The sequence below is a fragment of the Streptopelia decaocto genome (assembly GCF_964273445.1).
Source record: "Streptopelia decaocto genome assembly, chromosome: 1".
Classification (NCBI taxonomy): Eukaryota; Metazoa; Chordata; class Aves; order Columbiformes; family Columbidae; genus Streptopelia; species Streptopelia decaocto.
This window is the reverse complement of record NC_138663.1, coordinates 30,849,320-30,868,354: the sequence shown is the minus strand read 5'-3', so window position 1 is coordinate 30,868,354 and position 19,035 is coordinate 30,849,320. Positions and strand designations below refer to the sequence as shown.

Below are 19,035 nucleotides of genomic sequence, written 5' to 3'. Positions count from 1 at the left end.
AACAAATGTCACATGAAAAAATTACAGAGTAATTGTGGCCTTACTGGACAATGTTTATTACACACCTCATTACTCTTCTGAAAGAGAACTGGGATTCCTTTTTAAAAAAAAAAAAAAAAAAACAGTTTTATAATTGTCCATCTTACATGGTTATTCTGACCATTCTACTTCTACCCCAGATACAGCTGTTGCATGTTTCAGAGGCGCCAGCAGCTTAAAAAGTTTTAACTTATCTTTATTGATTCAATTCATGTACTTTCTAACAAAACACAGGTTTCATTTTCTCTAAAAGCTTATTTGCAAGCCACATTTTACAGGCAATATTCTACCACTGCTAGTGGCTGATGTAACATTTTTAAGAATATTTGCTCTTCACACAATTTGCATTAGACATTTAAAATGGCATGACTGAGACAAAAGTTAATCTGTCCAAAAGAACAAAGAAGCTAAAAAGGTATTTTAGAACAACCATCGAAGGCCTTTACGGTATCATAGTCACTTCAAGTGTGGTAAAGCAGTTCTCTACAATCTTGAGCTTTTCTTCAGAGAGCAGGTTTTCTTGCTTCAGTTGTCCAATAAGAGCTTCCAAGGACCTAAGTCTCCCCAAAGTTTTTCTCTCCTGCATTTCAAGTAGAGTTATCTTAGAGTGGAGCTTTGAAATTTTCTGCCAAAGATGATCTCTGTCTATGTCTTGTTTGCAGTACGAATGCTCAGTTTGTAATACATCACTTCCACCATATGCATTCATATACATAGATTTATCTGTTTCTGCCTCCTCTGTGTCAAGAAACTCTTGTGTAACAGGCAGGAAAGAACTATTTACTATTTCAGGCTCTTCTGGACTCTCAGCTGGCACAATGATAGCAATGACAGATTCTTCACTTCCACTGAACTGTTCAATAGCTTGTGTGACTGTACTCAGTAAAACTGCATTTTCACTTGTTGGCTGTACTTCAACAGAACAACCTACAACATGAGAGTTAGGATCTTCAACTGCATAGTCAGTAATTGAACCTAAAGCATTTTTCAGTTTCAGAGATGAATTCAAGTAGTCAGGGTCTGTAAAATGCAAGACTGCAGCTGTACAGCCTACTGGATCCTCTATAGAAGTATGAACACTGGTAGCTTCCATGCTCTGGACTGCTGCTGCCATTAAAACAGGATTGGGTGGATGTATATGTTGCTTAGAGGAATTATCAAGGTTGACAATATCTGCCTGAAAGCCTTCTCCATTTTGAAGTAGTAGTTCTTGAGTTTTTAAAGGTTCACTCAATGTAGGTGAGCAAACTACTTCTGCTTTTTCTTCTACATTTTCTGTAATTGCAGGATTTTTCTTTGGTGTACAAGGTTCAAGTGACACAGATGCTTTCTCTGACAGTACATTTGTATTTGTTTCTTCTGGGTCTTTTCTCTTTGTCTCTTGTGGGTTGTTCTGAGAAGAACCTTTTTCCTGGAGGAAAAAACAAAAACAACAAAAGAAAACAAAAACAGCCAGCTTGTAACTAGGAGCACACATAAAAATTGGGAAAATCTCATTCTATAGTGTGATACTACATAAGGAATAATTTAGATGAGCACTTTTTGAAAATCACACCAGAGACCCGAAAATTCATCTACGTGTCTTCCATAACTTTGCTTCAGGTCCTAAATGTTAAAATACTATTTTAAAGCTCTAAAGGTAATAGTACCTTTCATTTTCAAACTCCAAGGAACATTACAGATTTCCATGAGTCATAATTTTAAAACCACTTAAAAGAGAAGTGGCTTCACAAATCTGTCTGACAAAGCGTGGCTAGCACTTCCTGAAATATATTAAATATATGTATATTAAAGATACAGAGTAAAAGATTTTTGCATTAAGATGGAACAAAGTTGTTTTAGAAAGATAAAGCAAAGTACTAGTCATGCAGTCTACCCTAAACAAAATTTAACAACAGAAGATTATGAACACAGGCTTACAGAATAATGAAACATATTCATGCACAATCACACAGGATGATTTATAGACAAACAATTCAATTCTGATAACTGAACTTTGCAATTCATAAAAACTGAGAACTTTTTGTATGGGTAGAAATCTTAGCAGATGGCTACAATTTTAATAGGAGCTTAAACAGAAGATGTTACTGAAAAAGGGACAATTTGAAGCTTATTTTTATTTAGCCACCTTCTTTTCCCCTCCTCCACATAAACTACATCACTACATGATCAGATTTAAGATCAGTATCCAAACAAGCTTTTTAGTATGTCAGTCAGTAAAACAAAAATACATGAATAGTGCCTTATTTTTTTCTAGTAGGCTTGATTATGAGACCAATCTGTAGAACCTGTACTCATGCTAGGCCTGTGAACTAAAAAACAAAACTGAAACCACACAGAACAAACAAATGGAACAAGATGTAATTTTAACTTTGCTAACTAAATCTATGCCAGGCAAAACAAACAAACAACAGGGGAGGTGGGGGAAGGAACAGGGGAAAGGCCAGGTTGAAAAATCAGTTTATGATGGTTTTGATAAAAGATAATTTCAAAGTGTATGTTCATTAAAGTGCCTATATAGTCTAAAGTATCCCAAATTCACTAAGCCTTGTAATTCAATTTTATATGAAATTTCAGTCTTAAAATGACTGAAAAATGTATACAAAAATAATATTCATTTGGTTACCTTTGTCTTTTCAAAAGTGATACTTAACATCCCATCAATCTTATGAATTTTCAGAGAATGAAGTACTTCCCTTTCTCTGTTCTGCCAGCAGCTGAAAAAAGCCTTCTCAGACAGTCTTTTAACTAGACAGATCTCTTATGAAATACATCAGGGAAATGTCCCCCAAATCCTTGCCCATCAGAACTGCTATTAAAGCTGAAGCAAAGGCACCAAAACAACTCTCAGGATAGAGCTGCTTGAAGAAAGATCTTTACTTTCATTGATAAGATTTCTTGTTCATTAGTCCCTGCCCTCACACTCTCGTGAGTCTTCAAAAGAAAAATCCTTGCCAACTAATGTAGAATGGTTCCTGACATTGAAATGAAGGCAACTAACACTGCTCTTGAGGACACAAACATTCTCTATTTAGAAGAAGAAATAATATGAAATGTTTCCTAAAGAACCATGAAGCATTTCTGGGAAGATATCCTTCACTTGCTCCGTAACACATCAAACAAGGTGGTAGTGAACAATACACAAACATTGCGACACTTTGCTCTCTATTTTCCAAACCAAGGGCTTATAGACAACAGTCGAATGGCAGCTGGGGACCGTGTCTTCTTGTTCCTCTCCATTAACTTAGGAACATACTAACAAGGGATTCTCCCCCAGAATAAGGAGAGCCCTTTCCCATGTCTTTGCGAATATTCAGTCTATGTAGAAAATTCAGGTTTGGGGCAACTATAGAATCAATGGCCAAGTCAACAGATATTGTTGACTTGCAGAGGTGGTCATGGACAGGGTATGTCTTTATGTTTAGAAAAGTGCAGTCAGAAGCATGAGACTAAAAAAAATAATGCCAGAGAGAGAAGTGAGACACCAGGAAAGCAAGTTCATGGTATCACAGATGTGAAGAACTGGCATCTCTCTTCTTTTGACAGCAGGGAAGTGATGGATACATTGAAAGGAAGCACAGAATATTCTTTTTCCAAACTGGATAAATCTATTTATCTGTTCCCAGATACACATGTTGCTGAGGCAAAAATAACTTAGAGAAGCCATTGGTATGTTCTCAGCAACACCACTGCATAAAATTTTGTTACCTTTGTCACCTGTCCATCTTTTTAGGTATACTATGACTGGTCTATGGTCACATGCGAAACAAAAGAGAATGAAGAGAAGGGGAAGAGTCGACTTCTCTTCGTTGGGAAATAACATAATTTATCTGTAATTGCACAGAAGCACAGGGCAGTAAAGTCCAGCTCTAAAGACAGGCTCCCTGTTACAGTAACAGCACAGGGAAGTGAAGGATACATTGAAGCTGGGTGGGAGGGTTGGAAGGAAAGATATTTATTGCTAAATCACTACTGCCATAAATAGCAAAATTTTGTATTTTTATATTTGAGACATTTATCAAGATTGCTTTTCACTGTACATAGTCAAAAGCAGTGCATACAACACTTGCAGCTATCAAAGAAGACACAGAACTGAACAACTAAAAATAAATTGTTTTGTAAAACTAATTGACTTGCACATGTCAGTTTCAGTAATTTAGCCTTAACCCCAGTCCCTACACTTCTCCCACCTCCAACATGATGATCCAGAGGAAGACAGTTATGTGCCAGAAAACAATTAGCATAGCTTTGATCAAGATTAGATGCTTGGGTAGCACAGTATTTTTGTGTAACCAATAGTACAACTCTGTAAAAGACAAGATGGAATAGTCTTTGTGGGATATCTTTAGTAGCCTACCCTCCTGAGTTTAGATGTTAGAGAGGTTAGGGACAGGAAATAAAAATGTGTAGTTTGAAACTAATACATTTCAAAGCCAGTATTCATGTGCAGCTAATAAAAGACCTTAAAAGAACATTAAAACATTAATTAACAGTAATTGCACAGGAAAAATATTTAGAATGACAATATTCTCATAGGAAATTCATTTTCCTATGGGAAATTACCTATGCTTCCGTAATTTCCAGTTAAAAAAAGATATTAAACTGCCAGTCAAGGTATGGGAAGCTGTTGTTCCTTTACACTACTTTATCACAGACTCATTTTGTGTTAGTCCTTCTGACAAAACATTTTGATGAACAGGAATTCTATTTTAGAAATAAAATACAAATATATTGCAGATAATTAGAACATATGTATTACATAAATAGTTCGTTAGCTTTGTACAAAACAAAAGATAGAAATACATTACCTCATCACCTGGGGAAGAGAAAATTGTTGGTACAGCAGTATGTTTCAAGTATCGTATACCCCATCGCACATCAAGGGAATCGGGGGTAAAATGATCACTGCACAGAAGCTGGTGCTTACTTGGAGTCCATGCATCTCGTTTCATATTTCGCAGCCATTTCTCAAGTCTCTCTTTATCATGAAGTGGAAATCTTTTTCAAAGCAGTTGAAAAAACAAACGACAACAAAAAAAACAAAGCATAGTATATTCTCTTTCTTCTTTTCAAATAAATAATGTTTCATTGCTCCTTACAAGGTAGTCTTGCCTTACAAAAAGATTAAAATATTCATTTTTTAAAATTACGTATGAAATGCTAATCAGGGTGTTACTTACACATTAATCCAATAACTATTGATATTTGAACTGTGCTTGCAGATTTCTCTGATGCATATCAAGTTTCCTTTGACGCTAACATATAACCACATACGATACATAAACTGTAACTTGAATTCTGAGCACTGTTAAATTACTACAGTTAAGAAAACAATATTCCTTAGAAACATGAGCAATAATAATTATAAAAAAAATCTGCTTTGGGGTACATGGAACTGTAAGAAAGAGATTCATGTGGTCATTAAATCTGACCTGGTCATAACCGTAGAACATAAAAACTATCAGCTGTTGGTACTATGGTGGACCACAGAAACATCCAGACATGAGCAAGTGCCCACAATTTACAAGAGCCATTTTGTTTTGCTCCCTAAATAGAAATGGAGCATTCCTAACTCCATTTCTCTTCCCTCAGCTCTTTTTTCCTTTTAATTAATAATCAGTTCTTTTGATAACGTTTTTTATAATACCATCTGTTAATGGAACTTAAATGCAAAATTTGGGTTCTGCAGTAAGGTATTCACACACAACAGAAGTTGTGGAGAGAACCTGGAGTGCCTGGTGTCACCCAAATGCTACAAAAGGCATCAGTCAGTTGGGCTACTTCTTGGCAAACCCTAGATCCTACCCTCAAACCCCTGAAGCTGCAGGTTTCCTCCAAAAGTTTCACATAGCAATGATTTTCTTATGCAGGCCCACAGCATTCCAAAACTGCAAACTTAGCTAATTTTTAGAGCAAGGGACCTGACATTGACAGGGTAAATGTCTCTACCCCTTCCCCAATATTTTGATTTTGCTGCCATTTAAGTTTTGATGTTACCAAGGAAATAGAGCAAGGTTTTGGTCCACCTGGCTCTGAGTGTCTGCAGGAGTGCAAGGAATAATGCTAGCACAAACACAATAACCTCTCACGGACAGGGTAGAGGTTCAGCCTTTTCAAATCCTCCCTACTCAGATTGTGTACACCCAACAGCATCATTACATATGTTATACAGCATGCCCTATAAGCAGCAGAGCTCACCCTGGGAGGTATACTACATAGGTCCAAAGAAGAGACTCAATAACAGGATGGCGTCTTTTAACTGAAGGTCACGTCACCAATCACACTCTCCGAGAAGGGTGTGAGAACATTTGCTTCCACTGCCATTACTTTTGCAACACAGCACTGACCATCTTCCCCACAGTCAGCCTGCTTGTGCTGGTGTTGGCTGGGATAGCATTTATTTTCCTCCTACTATGGGGCTATGTTTTGGATTTGTGCTGAAAACAGTGTTGATAACACAGGGATGTTTTTGTGTTTGCTGAGCAGTGCTCACAGAGTCAAGGCCTTTTCTGCTTCTCTCACCATCCCAGCAGCGAGGAGGCTGGGGGTGCACAAGCATTTGGGAGAGGACACAGCCAGGACAGCTGACCCCAACTGACCAAAGGGATACTCCACACCATGTGACATCACACTCAGTATATATTTTGGGGGAAGAGGAGGGATGAGGGGATGTTTGAAGTGATGGTGTTTGTCTTCCCAAGTAACCATTACACATGATGGAGTCCTGCTGTCCAGGAGATGGCTGAACACCTGCCTGCCCATGGGAAGTAGTGAATGAATTTCTTGTTTTGCTTTGCTTGTGTGTGCAGCTTTTGCTTTACCTATCATGTATTTATCTCAGCCTACGAGTTTTCTCACTTTTATTCTTCCAGTTCTCTCCCCTATCCCACCAGGGAAGGGTGGGCAAGCAGCTGGGGTTAAACCATGACACTGCCTCAGATGGGAAATGAAATCTCTACTGAGAGACAATGTTTGATATAAAAATTTATTGTTTTCATGTAAAGGCAACTTTCCTAGAACCTACTCCTGCTTCAGTACCCCCTTATTCATCAGCAGATTCTGTTCTCTGGTGTAAACAAAACACAAGAAAAGAGGAAAATGGAAAGAGGAATTGGACAGAATTTATTCAGGAACTGCCACTGCTGCATAAGTCAGAGAGGGGAAGAAATAAAACAAAGGCAGGCAGTTCAGCCAGCTGAGATTAGGTCATAGTTACAAAGTTCAAAAGGGGCTCAGACCCAAACCCACAGAGCAGCAGAGGACTTCTTTGGGGTGCTTAGAGGCAAGGGAATAAAACTAGCAGTTCACATCAGTATTAGTTGCTAATGTAGGGCAAAAGATCTCTATGAATCAAATCTCAGCACCCCTTCTACAGGACCATGATACTCAAAATGCAGCACAATAAAATGGCTAGATAAAACAGCTGTGTTTTTGCAATCATCTTTATACTGATGCCATACATTTGAATATAAATATGCATCAGCACTCAAGCTTGTTTTGATCATCCATGTGGCACTTAAATTCTCTAAAGCAATATAAAAAAATTATTTCCCCTCATTTTCATGATTGATTTATGATGAATCACATATTAAGAGGCATGCCAGGAAAAGGAGCTTTCCTTCAATCTAAACTAAAATCCCTTTCAAAGCAGTCTTTCTGTGAGTCTTCCTAACCAGACTTTCGGATCTTGGAATAACAAGGACTACTCAGCAACTGAAACAAACTTTCCGGATCTGGGAATAACAAGGACTACTCAACAACTGAAACACAGTGACAACTTAGGTTGAGGTATACATTTTACCAAAACACATTTTGAGGCTAGCTGTGACATTTATTCCTCAAGTTTTTCCTAAAGGCTATAAAATTACTTCTGTTGACAAATGCTTATCAGTTTTATTCAACAAAAATACATTAATATTTAGTCACTTGCGCTGCGTTCCTCTCAGTGTTGAGAAATGCTGTTTTAAATTTAAAATGTACAGCCACGTAACCACAACAGTACAGAGGCTGCTGCGTGCCTGGGATGGTGACTAATCAGTCAGGTGGCTGGATAGTACTATGCATCCACCATAAACTGTTTTTTTTGGCACACAAGCCAGTTAGCTTCCAGCTAGCTCAGCTGCCTCCAAAAACAGCAATGCCTCTGTTTGCAGTGTAAGCAAGACAATAATTCCAGTGGTAATATTTAATTTTAAAGAACCAATATATGTTTACCTTTCTACTCTGTTAGGCCCTCCACTTAGCTCGCAGGCTGATAGATCCAGGACATTCAGCTCCTTCACCGTGGAGCCAAAGACTCCACTCAGCCTGCCCTGCTGGGACGGCCCTTCCACAAAGGCGGCCACGCCTCAGAAAAATGGGGTAACCGGTGCCACAGACAGCTAAACAGCCTCGTGGTTACAAGCACAAATTGTATTTTTTAGACGAATCTTTTTGGCTTTCACTTCACGAATCCTCTGCACCTATTCAGGAGCTGCTGTCCCGCCTTCGCGGGGGGGTCAATAAACACTCAGCCCGCCGACCCTTCTCCCTCTCCCTTCCCCCGCCCCCGCCTGAAATGAAAGCCTTCTCTCCCTCCCTTCGCTCGGGAACAGGCAAGGCTCAGAGGCGGCTCCCAGCTCCTGCAGGGAGCTTCTCGGCCATTTATCCTCCCACCCGGCTCCTGAGGCGCCGCTGTGGGCCTCGCCTCACTCGGGGTGGGCCGCTCTGGCGTTCGCCATCCCTGGGGCCAGCCCTCGCGCAGGCCCTACCCCTCCCCCAGCCACTCACGGGTAGAAGCTCAGTTTGCGCTGGTCCCTGGCGGTCTGGCCGCCCCGGTTCTTGCAGCAGGACGCGGCGCAGTACCGCGGCATGGCGGCGCGGCCCCGGCCGGCCCGGAACCATCCACGCGCCGGCGGGGGCGCGGGGGGGGCGGGAGTCACGGGGACAACGGCCACTCCCTCCGCCCCGCCCAGCACCGGCAGCTGCAGCAGGGCCGTCCGCGTACGCGCCGTCACGTGTGTTCGGGCGGCCAATGGCGCAGCGCTTCGTGTAGGAACCGCGGTTGCGGCGCTGCGTGGGGAGGATCCGCGCGAGCGCTGGCGGCGGTTGGGCGGGAGCGGCGCGCTGAGAGGCAGCGGTGCTGGCGGCGGAGAGTGAGGGCTCAGGTGAGGGGAACGGCGGGACCGGGCCTGCCCTCTGCCCTCGGCGGGGAGGGGTTGGCAGCGAAGCGCTTGAGCCGCTGGAGAAGGGGAGAAGGGCTTGGGGAAGACGGAGGGGTGTTGAGGTAGCTGGAGGGAAGACGGACGCGGAGGGGCCGGAGAGGTTAGGGGGGGCTCGGGTGGTTGCGGAACGGGAGGACTGGGAAAAGGTGGGCGCTGGGAGTCAGTCTGGTGGATTTATTTGCCCTTTGGGCTCTCGCTTCTCGCTAGGCCCATCTGCTGTGGTGTTCCCAAGCCTGGCCGACTTGTAGGTGGGACAGCGTCCCTTAGTGTCGCTGGTATCATCCGAGCTCTGGATCGGCCTTGCGCTGTGGTGCGGCTGCAGCCAGGGTCATTGGGGTCTAGTAGGGACGATGGTGCCAGGGGAAGCTCTGTCTCTTTTCCCTGTTCTCCAGAGCAAGATTCAGGAGCCTTCTATATTTGCTTTCTGGTCAGTATAGCAGAGGCCAAGTGAAATACAAGCTGTGGAGTTTGACAGACTTTTCTGTGGCTGGTTGTGGATTAGGAGACTTGCTTACTCATTGGGTTAGTCGTGATATGAGAACCAATGGAAAACTTGTGTAACTTTCTTACTACTAAGAAATAGTTTGCAAAGCTAATTATGTGACAACAGAATTCCACTGGATGGTCTGTTGCAATTCAGGTAATCGGAGCAGTAGTGATGCTGTGGATTTGCTGAGTATGTGAGACTTTGTGACTGTAAGCATTTACCTAAGATCTTTGTTAGTTACTTTAAAAGAGGGATGGAATAGTGTATTTGCATTGCAAGACAGAAGTAGCTCCTTATGTTCTATATGTGACATTTTATTGCAAATACATCATCCTTAAACATCATTTCATCTTGCAGCTATTGATAAATGTTGATAAATTGATAAAAAGCTGGTTGTTATCATCTCTATAATACTTTTGATAAGTATGAGACATTATACTACTTATACCAAGATTAATAGTAGTTCAGATCTGTAGCTACTTATCCAAGAGACTTAAATAATTAAACTGTGTTAATAAAATCTCTAACTTTATTGCTACATGTACCTAAATAAAATGTAGTTTTCCATAATTGTTAGGAGGGACTGTTTTGTGACATGAGCTTAATGTCAGGGAATATACAGACCTTAATAAGTTCTGGAATGTGTTTTAAGTAACTACCGCATTTAGCTGAGAAAGTGAAACTTATCTGCCCCTTTTTGATTTGGAAACTGAGGGAGAAGAGACATAAGCAGAATAAGTATTTAAAAGAGACTTCATTTTGAAAGTGATTGTGAAAAATAGTTAGGGATGACAGGGTGGAGGTCAAGGTTGGAGGTTAACATCTTAGTTAACAGTAGCAGCACTAAGATGCTGGCAGCATATAAAATAGGCCTTTTCTAAAGAGTGAATTCAGTAATTGATTATAGTGTCTAAACATAGGACTTACTATGTCTTTGTGATAACCTTACAAGTTTAAAATGCTGCTTATATTGGATTTTCATTTTCATTTCATTTTATTCTTATATTTGGGTTTTGTTGAGTTGTTCAAGGGCAGCGTTAAATGTGTTTACATTATTTAAAAAAACCTCTGAAACTTAAGTGCTGTTTTTTTTTTAAATGCTTTAGAAATCCAGATAAACCTAGGGGAAGTATAGCATAGAATCACATTAAATAAATCCTAATATAAAAATGTAGAAAAAGGAAAACTTAAGTGTAATTCATTATCAAGAATAAGTGAAGTTGAAAAGGTTAGGCAGAGCAGAAGCCTTTTAGGGAGCAACTTGATGTTTTCAGGCTCTAATGAACTTGGGAATTATAAAAGAGGGTTTGACTCTTAATGAAGGACATAAACTGCTCTTTTTAGCTCTTTTCAGTGTTAATAGTAGAAGTGGGGAGGTTAGCCTCAAGAGAATGCAGCAGGTGATTATATAAGCAAAAGGTACAAGGAAATTAAGTAAAAAGTAATTTCATATGTGAGATGAGGATATGAATCTGTACCAAAGTGTGGAACAATGTATATGTGTAGTTCTTAGTCCCCAAGTGTCAAAGTTTCACATTAGCGAACTGGTGAGAGAAAGATGTGTAGAAAAACTTTGGAAGGGCTTGTACTAAATGTATGTCTGGTATCATGCATGAAGAATACTGAAAAGAACTGTCCATTTGGTATCTAAGTACACTGATCAAAATACAATTTGTTTCAACTGCTGTGCCCTAACACTTGATATCATGCAGGCTGCTAGCCAAATAAATTCTTAAGAGGGCATTGGCACATTAATCTTATGATGCTTTTGCTCTTGCCTCATAATGTTCATTTTAGTTCCACAACTTGCCTATTATTGCCTATTATATTTTTTTTTGTTTTTCTCCAGTTTTTGGTGCTTGGGTGTTAATTTTCTTCAGTGTGTATGGATTTTCTATTAAAGGCTTATTTATCTTAATTGTCTTTTGGACTATGCATGACAAATGTTTGGGCTACTTACTGTCTCAAAGTATTCTAACTTTAATGGTAGTCACACTGCAAGGCTAGATTATTCAGCTTTCAGGAAAGTACTGCCATTCATCTACTTGAGTTGTATTTACGGTACACTCAAATCAGTGTAGCCCGGTGAGGGGAACATGTTACTTCAGGCACGTTCAAGGCTTTGTTGTATATCCTGCTGGTTAGGTGACAGCCAGCATTCTGTCTTAGAACACTCGTGTTTCTGTCTTCTGTGTTTTTAATATAATATGCACAGGCCTGGGAAAACAATTTGATCTCTCCTTCTAATAGGAAGAACTCACTTTCTCCTTCATAAAAATTGTGAAAGAACATGTGGCTACATGGAAATGATTTTTTTCTTATGACTTATTTATGCCACAGCTTTTTCCGTAAGTTCTAGCCTCAGTTTGTTTTAAAATGTAAGTTTTTGACACATATGTTGCTGAAAAAAGTTACAGCTTTTAATTGTTGTTGAAAGTACTTGTCTTATATAAAGACTTATTTTTGAGTTCAGTTCACACACTGAGAGTTTCAGATGCAAACCCTTATGAAGTGATACTTATCAGATGAATGTTTTGATATCAAAGATGTGGTAGTTTTTTTTTATTTAGAGTACAATCTAATACGAAAGTAAGCTAAGCCCAGCCCATTGTAAAGGAAAATGTGTCCTACTAGACTGAACTCTGTACTTTAAAGGAGTGTTTTACACCTTATCATGTTCACCTTAGGTCAGTTAAATGACCTTCTGAAGCTGAATATGAGTGTCTAAGTCTTGTCTTCCTGTGCCTCAGTCAATCTTTAGGCCAGTTGTGTTTTCAGGCTCTTACTATTGCAAGAGCTAATCAGTGAATTGGTCTTCCAGTACTGAGTGGGTTTTTCAACCTGTGCTTAATTTAGAGCTGCTGTGTTTATGGTCCTAGAACTCAAGGATTAGTTTAAAGCTAGTTCAGCTATGCCTGCATGAACAGTGAAATGTATTGTATATTTGCTTCAACAGCTGTGTGGGAAATGTGCATTTAAGGATAGGTGGAAAAGATGAACACTGAAGCATGTTTGTGATGTATATGAAATGTGAATTTGTAGTATTTTCATTTACATATTCTGTGATTATGAAACTAGGGGAAGGGAGTTTGACAGTTGTGAAAAAACATACTTACATGTCTGTCACTGAGTGACTCCTGAAACATACAGGTCTTCCTCTTCTAGCTCATAGTTGTACCTTAAGTTGTGGAACCTGAAATAAGTTGTTCTTCAAGTATATTTCTTTTTCTTTCTAGGAACTAGAGAAATGGCAACTACACAATCTGTCTTCACATTTGCTCTCTGCATTTTAATGATAATAGAATTAATACTAGCTACAGAGAGCTATTATGATATCTTAGGAGTTCCAAAAAATGCATCTGACCGCCAGATCAAGAAGGCATTTCACAAGCTGGCTATGAAATACCACCCAGACAAAAATAAGAGTCCTGGTGCAGAAGCAAAATTCAGAGAAATTGCTGAAGGTAATATATGCTAACTGAAGTCTTAATAATTTGACACATGGCTTATATATCTGTGAGCAAATGTGGTGACTTAAGTATACTGTGTTTTTACTGAATAAGAGGTAAAACCATTTTTTTCCTTAATTCTGCTTGTGATGTCAAATGTCCAGTATCAATATCTGACTTGTTTCTGTGTCGTTGTACATCGGCAGGCTGCTTACACAGTTTATGTGTTCCTGCTTATTAGCCTTTTTGGCCTATGCCTCTTGTTCTTACTTTGCAGCAGGACAACTTGAGCCCTAGGAGATTAATTCTTATTTTTTGATCTGTCTAGCAAGATCCAACTCAGGATTACTAGAGCTTCAGGGTGGCCTAACAGCAGCCTCCCAGTAACTATGAGGAGATTACAACCCCCCACACATAGTAAGGTGCTTCAGTTGTTCCTGGTAGAAGTGCAAGAAACAAGAGGTGAAAGAGGTTATAAGGAAAAAACTTTTTCACCTGGAGGACAGGCTGGCATTGGAACAGGTTGCTTAGAGAGGTTGTACAGTCTCCAACCTTGGAGATTTTTCAGTAATTAGTAGATAAAGCCTTGAGTAACCTAGTCTGATTTTGTAACTGACACTACTTTAAGTAGGAGTTTAGAGTAGAGACCTTCTCCGGTCACTTCCAACCTGAATTATCCTGTGATAATAAACCATTCATAAGAGTTTTGTGATAAAATACAGTGGTGGAAGTAAATAATCGAGAATAGCAAAAGGTTTGCTGAAAAAAATGTGTTCCCACTTCTGAGAAAGTGAAAGGGAAGGACAGTCTTGTTAGGTATGTACTGCAGTTGTTAGCTCCTATTACAGGTGGAACTGGGAACTCTTAATTAAGTGTTGAAGTATGTAGAATAGTTGCAAGCCTTTGAAAGATAAGAAAATGGAAGCATTTAAAATACCTGATTTTATCAGAATGGGTATATTATCTGTCTGAGGTTCTGCTTTGGAACACCTGTAGCTGTAGTTCTGGACCAAAGAGCAGACTGAAACCTAGTTCCATTTCAGGTGTATCCAAACACAAAATCTAGATTTATTGTTGAGCTTTTGAAAAATCAGGAATTTTGACATAGAGGAAATTAATTCCCTTTGTTTTATCTCTTTGATGTTTGACTTGTCGTTTAGTTGTAACTGTGGTGTAGCTAGAACTTGCTGGCTGGCAAGTAGTTTTGCAGACATTGCACTATTTTTCTGTCATAGGAATGCAGCAGACAGTTCATTTTGTTAGGTAGAGCTCCTAATTCATCTTCTCTCTTTCACAGTCTTTCCGATTGCCATATGTCATTGCTATTTTCTTTCAAATATAAACACTAACCTTTATTGCTAGTTAAACTATGTTGTATTTTGTGAATTTACAATTTTGAGAATATAATCTGACCTCATAGTATAGCTATATTTATTATTATAAATAAATAACTATTTATTATGCAATGGCTTGAATTGGATTGGAAAAAGTTGAACAAATGTTGAGCTTGATTGGTCTTGCATGTTGAATGGAAGTCTTGCTTGAAATTTGTACTGTTGAGAGACAAGGAGAAAGTTGCTGTTCTTTGTGTTTTTTTTCTTTTTTTTTCTTTTTTTTTTTTTTAATGAGACTGTAAATAAACTTTTTAACTTTTTTTTTTTTTTTTTTTAATGGAAATAGCATATGAAACATTATCAGATGAGAATAAGCGAAGAGAGTACGATCAGTTTGGCCGTCACGGAGGGCAAGGAAATAATGGAAGCCCGTTCCATCAATCATTTAATTTTGACTTTGATGATCTCTTCAAAGACTTTGACCTCTTTAGTCAGAACTCACGGTCCAAAAAGCACTTTGAAAATCACTTCCGAAGCCATCGGGAAGCTCACAATCGGCAAAGACGTTCTTTCCAAGAGTTCTCCTTTGGAGGTGGACTGTTTGATGATGTGTTTGAAAATATGGAAAAAATGTTTTCGTTTAGTGACTTTGAAAATGCACACCGACACGCGGTGCGAACTGATGCCAGGTTTCATGGATCCAGCAAGCACTGTAGGACTGTCACTCAGAGACGAGGAAACATGGTTACCACGTATACAGACTGTTCCGGACAATAATGTTTCCTTTCTTTTCATCTCTCTTTTTCTTTCAACATCTTCATAATCTTTCTTGGTTTTGTGCTAACATGGAAAAAAAAAAAAAATCTTTGAACTGTTTGTTCTAAAAAACACTTAACTGCTGTAAAGAAATTGTAGATGAAACTAATCTTCAGAATAGGAACAACATGCATTTGGGAAGTTGATGTCTCAGTAACTACTTAGAATGGGAGAGAAATAATGTCATGTGACAAAAGAAATTATATGTATTTTAGTTTAGTAAACACTTTATAAATTTGAACTTCAACACAAGATATATATTTTTAATTTCAGAAATGTAATATAATTTTTTTCATATATGCCAATTTAGGACTGTTTGAGTTACTGGTGTATGGTTTGCAACAGAGGAGATACTTTAATTGTGAAGTGCTGCTTTTATCACATCTTTCAAAGTTTTCACTTGCTATTTTTACTGGATACAGACTTATTGGGCAAATTAGATAATCCACACAAAATAGCAGCAGAAATGTGGCTTAACCTGGGTCTTTGTCACTCTGTCCAGCATTGCAAACTTTTAAATTTGAAAAATAACAAGAAGGAATATGTTAAGATTGTACTTCACCTGAGAGAGTGATGTAGGAATTACTTTTATTTCTGGATGGTCTTTCAGTGGTCTGAACAGGTTTTAGGATTTGAGTTACCCTTGACTTATTTAAGGGATATTCACATAAGCTTGTGTGCACACAAGGTCTGATTTTTTTCTTCCAAAATACGTATATCTCTCTAACAAGGTTTGGAAGAGCATACTGAAAACACTCTTATTTTATGCTTATTATGTTACCATGTGTGCAATGTAGTTTCCATAGCTCAGTTTATTGAACTTAAATACTCCTCTGTGCTCTTGTTAACTTAAACAAGATAAACTTGCCTGCAGATTCTAGTGTTTCTGGAATGGTCTAAATGAAAAATACATTTTCTTTAGGTTGACAGATTTATTACCTGTCACCAGGAATTTTTCAGTGTTGTGATTTGAAAGGTAAATTCTTAGCATAAACATAGTAAAACTGAAAATTACAATTGTTGTATTAATGTAATGCCTTGTGGTGCTGGAATCTGATAATAAGGGTGGTACTGAGGGGTATCAATTTTGGCACCATGGAAATCCATAACTGTTCTTAACTACTTAAAACTGAAAAAATCCCAACCAAACAAAAAACAACTCGCAGCAAAATCCCTGAATATTTTAACCAATGTCAATCCAAGAGTTCTGTTTTATTTTTTAACTAGTCCTACAGGTTTAGCGTATTAAATTGGTTCCCCTTAATGAGATTGCTCGCACCCACATACTGCCATCCCTCTAGAACTGTGAGATAAGAATTTACCTTTCAGATTAATTGCATGAGTGAAATGACCATTTCGGACAGCAGTGTTTTAATAGGCTTTGAGTTCTTAAAGTCTTTCGAAAAACAGATTTAACCCTTCACTTCTCAGATTGATATTGAAAGCTGCCTGTTTGCTAAGTAACTTTAATCTTCCCCTTGAGGGTACGTATTAATGCTTGTTCAGTTTTCATTCACTAAATACTTGGAGTAGATTGTTGCATTATATTAAGTGCTTTTCCTTTTCCATGTTCTTTATTTATTAATAGACTAATACCTCATATTATGGTCTTTTTATAAAAAGCCAGTAATTTGTGCAACATTATCGGAATGTGCAATAGTCTTATGGTAGGACAAGTGCTGGAGTGAGTGTGTTTGTGTTATTTCCACCCTTTTTCTGTGTAAGTAGGGATTTTTAGTTTCTTCTTCATAATTAAGATATGATTCAACCAAAAGTTGTAAGTCATGCAGATTTCAGATTTCTGCATTTTTTTCTTTAATATACTCCATCAGTCCTGTGCATGAATCAAATTATCTGCCTGATTCATATCATATTGGCATCCAAGTGAACAGATTTTTAACGTAAAGTTCTGAATTACTTGCACAAATTTAAAGTTATTTTAGGCGGTATTTCTGTTTGCATTTGAGGAGAATTATTAACGCTGATAAGGCTTTGGAAGTATGCAGTCTTTATTATTAAATATAAGGAAGTATTAGTGAACGTCCTTTAGGGATGATGACTTCTGGAACTTAAAGGTGAGAGGCAACTCTAGAAGAAGGATACAAAGAGAAAATGTTAATGCCTTAATCTTGTGAATATTTTCTTCATTAAAAAAAAAAAAAAATCTTAAGTGTAGGAGAAGGAATATTTAAAGTTTCTACTAGAACCAAACCACTGAATTCTCCAAAGATAGTCTTCTCTGGTTGTGAACTTGGCTTCATCCCCTAATCTTAAGTAGAGGAATAAAAGCTAAAAGGAGCACTGTAAATTGTAGGAGATGGAGCCACCCCCAAGACTGAAGTATTTTTCAAATGACTGTATGAGTTCACTGTCTGTCAGGGTAAGCTTTTAGGTAAAAATCAAGGGTCATTGGCTTCTTCTAAGTTAGCTTTCCCTCTTTGAGGATGCTCCAGACTTTATTTGTACTAAGTGTACTTGTTTTCCTTAACTCTTTAAAGTCAAAGTATGAAAAGGATAATAAAATGATAGGGTTGCTAGTTTTCTAGATGATAGACTAGGCAGAGGTCTTTTTAAGGTACTATTTTTATCTGCTTCCATATTAGTTCTCTTAATCACTTGTCTTCGGAAAACCAACAGATACTTGCTATTCCTATGTTTTTTCTAAGTGGCCTTTCTGCTTGTTTTGGTTGTTGATTCAAGGTAAAATCCAAAGGAGAGCTCATTGGTATCTAAGAGTCCCGGTATGCTTTGAATAGACTTTAGCTGAAGAGAGTCAGGCAGGCTTTCCTCAGCCAGCAGTCTTCAGTCAGTCTTCAGTTCCATGGCTGTCAGAACACAAGCTTGCAAAACATGTTGTGCTTCTCACTTCTTCAGAGCTCTTGCACATTCTTTGCCTATTTATAGTGTTTGCTTCATGGCAGGCTCTCCAGCGGAAGTCCTGGTATAACCTTCTGATACCCCTGACTTCAGAAGTTTGCCATCTTTGATCTCCATATCTTGTGAAAAGACACAGAAAAATCTTCTTTTTTTGTTGTTGTTGTTGTGTGAGAGTGAAAAGTACAATTCTTTACGATTTTTTGAAAGACATTTATGCATATGCAACTCCAAATGGTTGAGTTTCTAAAACTTTACAAAATAATAGTGTTTTTTCATGTTTTTTTTTCCCCATTATACTTTTGAAACACAGTATCTAGTGGAGATGAAAGTACTGTAAACTTAATTAGGGTGCCATTACATTAAACATGTGAAAATAGTTTGTGTGTGATGTGGTTTTTTTTTTCTTCTCCCTGCTCGCTCTGTTCTTCAAGATGTAGATGGAAGCCAGATTCGAGTGGGTTGTGTGGCACTTGTGTTTTACAGAACATTTTGACCACTCCGTTTTCTCTGAATGGGGTGACTGGTTTGGCAGAGAGAAGGACGTGGGGCAGAAGGACGTGGGGAAGAAATTGGCTTAATTTTACCTAGTCTGTTTTTCTTAGAGATGTTGGGAGTTGTGAGGATTTCAGGCACTATGCCTGTAAACCAAGCAGATGACAAGGCCTGTGCAAAAGGGTCTTTTCCTGAGAGGCAGAGGGCCTCTGCCTTGAGAACTGTTTGGTCTTTGCCCACAGCCTGTGCTCCCACCACCCTGCTGGGTTGCATGAGGGCAGTAGGACTAGCACTAATTGGCCTGGATTGTGACTGGAAAGTGATGACTCTGAAGACAG

General features: G+C 38.7%; 2 protein-coding genes across 3 annotated transcripts; one reads left to right on the top strand and one right to left on the bottom strand.

Annotated features, from left to right (window-relative positions):
• Nucleotides 1-218: 218 nt before the first annotated feature.
• THAP5 (THAP domain containing 5) lies at nt 219-8,965 on the bottom strand. 2 transcript variants are annotated; one of them, XM_082043529.1, is made up of 4 exons: nt 8,809-8,907; nt 8,254-8,429; nt 4,848-5,037; nt 219-1,450 (listed from the first exon to the last, which is right to left on the bottom strand). In XM_082043529.1, the coding sequence occupies exons 3-4, from the start codon at nt 4,989-4,991 to the stop codon at nt 482-484; spliced, it is 1,113 nt and encodes a 370-aa protein (XP_081899655.1). In that variant the 5' UTR covers nt 4,992-5,037; nt 8,254-8,429; nt 8,809-8,907; the 3' UTR covers nt 219-481. The 2 variants fall into 2 exon arrangements, with proteins under 2 accessions (XP_081899655.1, XP_081899654.1); XM_082043528.1 differs by lacking the exon at nt 8,254-8,429 and having other exon boundaries at nt 8,809-8,965.
• Nucleotides 8,966-9,059: 94 nt separating this feature from the next.
• Nucleotides 9,060-18,581, top strand: DNAJB9 (DnaJ heat shock protein family (Hsp40) member B9). The gene is made up of 3 exons (XM_082076346.1): nt 9,060-9,185; nt 12,966-13,193; nt 14,859-18,581. Exons 2-3 carry the CDS (start codon nt 12,977-12,979, stop codon nt 15,287-15,289), a joined length of 648 nt encoding a protein of 215 aa, XP_081932472.1. The 5' UTR covers nt 9,060-9,185; nt 12,966-12,976; the 3' UTR covers nt 15,290-18,581.
• The last annotated feature ends 454 nt before the right edge of the window (nt 18,582-19,035 follow it).